The sequence below is a fragment of the Spea bombifrons genome, chromosome 7, assembly GCF_027358695.1.
Source record: "Spea bombifrons isolate aSpeBom1 chromosome 7, aSpeBom1.2.pri, whole genome shotgun sequence".
In the NCBI taxonomy this organism is placed as follows: Eukaryota; Metazoa; Chordata; class Amphibia; order Anura; family Pelobatidae; genus Spea; species Spea bombifrons.
In genome coordinates, this window is record NC_071093.1 from 16601193 (window position 1) to 16607255 (window position 6063).

At 44.9% G+C, this 6063-nt stretch overlaps 1 protein-coding gene across 1 annotated transcript; it reads right to left on the bottom strand.

Annotated features, from left to right (window-relative positions):
* Positions 1-388: 388 nt before the first annotated feature.
* Positions 389-2438, bottom strand: FZD7 (frizzled class receptor 7). The gene has a single exon (XM_053471200.1). It carries the CDS (start codon positions 2132-2134, stop codon positions 476-478), a length of 1659 nt encoding a protein of 552 aa, XP_053327175.1. The 5' UTR covers positions 2135-2438; the 3' UTR covers positions 389-475.
* Between the last annotated feature and the right edge of the window lie 3625 nt (positions 2439-6063).

Sequence of the window (6063 nt, forward strand, 5' to 3'; positions counted from 1 at the left end):
TGGCAAACGCAAGAATGTCACCTTCTGCCACTCACACTGTATACCAACAAAACAGAACAGGCCATTTGCTAAAAGGACACCTGGAATGACCGGGCTGCTTAACCTGCCATTTATAACATGTAGATAATCAGAGGGAAGCACTCGGTTTCATCTATTATAGTCCTTAATGGAATATCTAGAACCCCAACTCCACCAGCACTCGCAGGAAAGCATAGGGTTCCCGAGCGGTCCGTACAGTGCATATTCCCAGGCATAAAAAAACGTCAATACAACACAATGAGGAATGCCCTTCCCGCGGCATCCGAGCCCCCGACACACGAGTGATCTCCCCTATGCAGTCCGGTTTATCTGGAAGAGAACGGATATGGTGCGGCGTAGGAAAGGCTGTCAAGGAATGAGCAACAGTTTCAATGGCATAGAACAGTCCCTTTAAATAAAGTCTCTTTTGGCTCCATCGCGGGGCAGCAGTCTGGTTTCACACAGCAGTCTCCCCTTTGCTGCTGTTACTCAGCCTGTGGTAGAACTTGCGCCAGGACTGCAGGGTCTTCCCCGACCATATCCAAAAGCTCGAAGTGATTCCCACGATCATGGTCATGAGATACTTGATCATAAAGACCGTGAAGTCCGGACTCATGGGGGCGAAGTTGTGGTTGGGACAGGGCACCGCGAAGCTCTTGCAGGTCTGCATGAGCCAGGTCTTCTCCCACGTGTCCCTGAAGGCCTGCTCGTAGAAGTAACAAGCCAGCACGATGGTGGCCGGCACCGTGTACATCACGCTGAACACCCCTATCCGCACCATCAGCCTCTCCAGCTTCTCGGTCTTGGTGCCATCGTGTTTCATGATGGTTCGGATGCGGAACAGCGACACAAACCCGGCCAGGAGAAAGGATGTGCCGATGAAAAGGTACACGAAGAGCGGCGCCAACACGAATCCACGCAAGGAATCTACGCTGTTGATGCCGACATAGCAAACCCCACTCAGGATATCTCCGTCAACTTTCCCCATGGCCAGGATAGTGATGGTCTTCACTGCCGGCACAGCCCAGGCAGCCAGGTGGAAGTACTGAGAGTTGGCTTCAATGGCCTCATGGCCCCACTTCATGCCGGCTGCCAGGAACCAGGTGAGTGACAGGATGACCCACCAGATGGAGCTGGCCATTCCGAAGAAGTAGAGAATCATGAAGAGGATGGTGCATCCCTCCTTCTTGGTTCCTTGTGCCACCGTGCGGTAGGTATCGTCCGAGAAGCGGTCCAGGCACACGGCTTTATCTTTGAGGAGGAAACCGGCGGCATAAGCCACGGCGACCATGAAGTAGCAGCCCGACAAGAAGATGATGGGCCTCTCGGGGTAGCTGAACCGCCTCATGTCGACCAGGTAGGTGAGTACGGTGAAGAGCGTGGAGATGCCGCACAGGATGGCCCAGATACCCACCCACAAGCGGGCAAAGCGCACCTCTTCCTCCTTGAAATACATCAATCCGTTGGCTTTGGTGGGTTCGCAGGGGGCCCCGCAGTCTTTTTCCCCAAGAAAACGATAGCCCAGGTAAGGTGGAACTTTGAGCTGCCGGGGGCAAGTAAACTCCCGTGTAGCGATAGGATTGAAGGTGATAATGTCCGGTAAGTAAGGGGTAGGGTTGGCCGTGGGGCCAGACGGTGTGTCTGAGCTGTTTTGCCCCACGCAGATCTCGCCTCCCCCGTGCACAGGGAAGTTCTCGCACCGCAGTCTTTCGGGCCATTGGAAGCCGAACTTGTTCATGAGGGCCTCGCAGCCTTGTCTTGCCCGCTCGCACAGAGACCGGCACGGGGGGATAGCCTGCTCCAGCACCGTGCACACCGGGGCGTACATGGAGCACAAGAAGAATCTTAGCTCGGCTGAGCATTGCACCTTCACCAGCGGGTAGAACTGATGCACCTCCAGCCCGGCGTCTTCCTGGTTGGTATGGCCCAGCAGGTTTGGCATAATTGTCTGGTTATAGGCAATGTCCGTGCAGAGCGGGATGGAGATCGGCTGGCAGAAGCCATGGTCTGGCACTGAGATTCCTTTTTCTCCTTGGTGCTGCTGACCGGCCGAACCGGAAAGGAGTTCTCCGAAGAGCAAGGTGATGCCGCATAACAGGAAGCCCACACCGGCCATTGTCAACTCCGCTTCTAAGAACGGGAGTCCCGGGCACCGGGTAGCAACTAGTGGTTGAGCTGTGCTCCTCGGAACAACAGGGGGCACCGGAGAGATGAAACGAGCTGCCAAAACAACGAGCTATCAAACCCTTGTTCAAATTAGGACAACGAAACTCCGCCGTCCCAAGTCGTAGGTAGTCCACGCGAAGCAGCAAATTTTAGGTACGGTTTCTCCTTAAATCATGTGAACCAGCGATGTTTCCTTCTGTGAAGCGGCCAGCGACAACTTTGTTTGTAACGGGATTCAGCACGTCCTAAGAACTCGAACCAGCCAATCACAATAATCTGAAGGAAGCGCTGCTCCTCTCCTTATAAAAGAGGGTGTAACGAAGCTGTAGGGAAAGTGGGCGGGGCATCCGCCAAAGTCTAGGGGCGCGCCCCTTACACCAATCACTTTTCTAGACCCCCCATTCACAAACCCGCGGCACAGGAAAGGGGCGGGAGGCAGGGTTTGTCTGCAAGCCAATGAGGCGGTTTGTTTTTCTTTGGCCATCAGCTCCCGATTGGATGAATGGTAGTGGGGGGATAAAAGGGTAAACGAAGGGGGTATGTTGGAATCTGAACAAAGCCAGGGGCACGCAGAGGGGGGAGGGGTGATTTTTCTGTGTAGTGAAACTACAGAGCTTGGAAAGTGTGCGGAGGGAAAAGTCTCAGTGTAAATAAAAAAGTTTACAATTCGCAGTAAAATCCCTATTGTTTTAAATTATTGAAATTCACTGCATGGAATACATCATTATACATTGTATCCTATATATATATATATATATATATACACATAATATGTATAGCAAAGATTATATGCAGCCTTTCCAGCTGCGGGACATCCCAGGCATTTTAAGGTTGCATATTTGATTTACTCATCTGTCCGTAAACGTATGTTTTAATGTTCAAATTTTGATTTGATTCCAAACAGTAAAAAACTGTTTTTCACCATAGAAATGAATTCATGTAGCAGTGAAAAACCAGAGGGAAAAGCCGGATATAAAAAATATTTGATCATTCCACCCACTGGCCAGATTTGTAAGTAATAAGCAGCGTCTGGGCCTTGAAATATTAGGGCTGAACATAATAATCCTTCTAAATACTGCCTTGGCGTCTTTTCACTAAACGTATAATTATATATCCACTTTGTCCTGATCTAAGCACTATAACGAATGCATGGCAGCACTTAAATGCTAGCACAAGATCTTTATGTCAAATGCTTATTGCAGGGTTGAAATTGGCATTTATACTGATCCAATGGAAACCTGGAGACTGTACAAGACAAATGATCCTGTTTGGAAAGAGTGCATGGGATAGTTGCTGGTGCTCATCCTCACACAAGCACTCCTCTCTAACTGTCGCCCTTCCCCCTCGACCACCAAATAGATTGTAAGCTCACTAGAGCATACTGTATGTATCTATGTTTAGCAACTGTTATTAAACTGATATTTACATGTATTTATTACTTATATTTATTCACTATACCCTATTGTAACAGCGCTACGGCAGCTGCTGTCGCTATGTAAATAAAAGTAATCAAATAAGTCTCCTTCGTTTTTTGCAATTTCTTTATTATCTGGTGAAAATGTAAAAAAAAAAACCACGTTAATTCTATTGATATCCTTCATGTAGTTTAATAAAATATAAAGGGATTAAAGGCAGAGGCTCCTAATTACAGCAGAATGAGCCAGTCTCGCAACAAGTTTGGGCCTGCGATTCTGTTTGTGCATGCGTTGTGCGTTCATGTGTGCCACTTTGTACTGCATGCAGGGTGTGTGATGAGGCTGCCTCTGTCCCCACTTTTGTTTTACCACTGCATTAACTCTTTCCATGCCAGGAACAAATATCAAACCATCTTCTTCCTTGTACGTTTCCTGGTTGGTTTATGTGACTTTGTTAGGAGGATAAATGAACACAGCGAGAAAAGATTTCCTTAAAAGAAGCCTTTGTTTGGTGTCGAATCTCATGATATGCCAAGTTGGAAGTCCATAACGGGCAAATACAGGAAGTCGGTGTTATGAAATTGCCGTTTCGGTATTTTGATTATTTCCGACTCCTGTTTTTTTTAAATCATCATGAGATCTTATCTCTTTGTTCCAGATGATAGGAAGAACTGTAATTAATTTAACACAATGCCCTTTCCTTAGCCTAAAAATAACACTCATTTGTTTGAATTCTTTCTGCAGTATGCATTAGCTCATTGATGATACAGAATTCATATTACCGTATTTCTATATTTACACGTGTAAAATAAATAAATTTGGCATGTGTCGTATTTTGTATCGTAGTCTTTCCCTATATGTTGAAGGTTAGGGGGCTTTAAAGCTTTGCACTTCTAGAATTATCTCCGGGTACTACATTGTTAGCTGTTTTTAATGGAATTAACACTTTCCCAAATGTGTTATCTCCTGCTCCAGCATGCTTCCTTTATCTCAATAAAAGCTATGGAAATGTTGACAGGAGACGGATACCATTTAATGCGCTTATTGTTTCCTTTTCCTGATAAAAGGTAATAGAGGTTCAAAAATCTTATATGTATTATAATTTTAAACATCGCTTTAACCCTTTCAGTGTGATGGGGCAAAGCACTTTTTCCCCTTGCCAGTGGCCAGGAGTATACAGTCAGCACTAAGGAAATACTTATTGTTTTGTTTAATATATTGTTTCTAATTCTAGGTAGAAAATACTTTAGCTTGCAGTATACCTGAACTTTTCTACTTTAGCATGAGATCTACCTGAACTCTGTCTGTTACAGTATGACTAGACTTTCCTGCAAAAGTCACCGTTGTGTTCATGGGAATTTCCATTACAAGAACACCAGTTCTAAAATTTTGCACAAAATCAGGTTGCCGTGTAATTTGTTGTTTATAGCCGAATAATGGAAAAATGTGTTTTCTTTTCGAACAGAAAGTAAAGTTTGGCACCCTTTAAGACCACTTCGAAGTACATGTCTGTGTTTCCTGTTTTCTTTTTCATTGGATATCACTGTCACATCGATGACAAGGCTCTGCGTTTTGTGGTGGATCCAGAAAATGGAATTCCCTTCTCTTTATAGAAATATTTCATAACATTGAAATGCACAACGGTTTAACGGCAGACCCCAGATTACGGGTAGACTGCATGCTAAAGTAGCACCAAAAACCCAATGCCTACAAGTGTGCTAGCTTTTTTCCACCTCTAGTGCCCTCGCTTCTGAGGAGTTCTACTCGCATCACCCTCATCAGTATTCTGGCCCAGAGTTGAAGTCAACAAAATGTGTCCATTGTTGTTTAAAATATATACAAAATGTGTATTTTAATAAGTTATGTTTGTGTTATTTATTGTTACCCATTTTACTCAAAAATAGCTTGGGGAGGTGGGAGTACTTTTGACATCACAATTCCTGCATGGTGGAAAGGATAAAGCTTTTTACCAGCATGCCAGCCAGCCGATATCACAACAGGTCAGCTGGTAGCATGCTGGATTTCCGACTGGAGCAGGTCAGATGCTAACAGTCGATTCAGGAGGTGATCAACGCTATGAAAAAGTTGGCACTCTTGCCCCTTTTGGGCTAGCTAATAACCATATAGGTAAAAGGCACTCAAAGTGTTAAATGTTAGCTAGTGTGTCTTGTAGGCCTTCAGTTAAACAAAAAACTATTTGAGGCCTACCGGTTGAATGTAGCTACCTACTTACGCAGTATATGCCTTATGACAAAAATATCATAGAAAGAAATAAACCAAATGTAATGCAGAAAATAATGTGATATATATATACTTTTGGTCTTAATTTGATTAGTACAATGCATTGATAAACTTTTGGTGTGACAATAAATCCATCTAATATTCATTATAGGAACACTCTTAATTCCTTAAGAATAAACCCATACGCATACGACTTAATTCTTAATACAACAGTTTAGTGCTG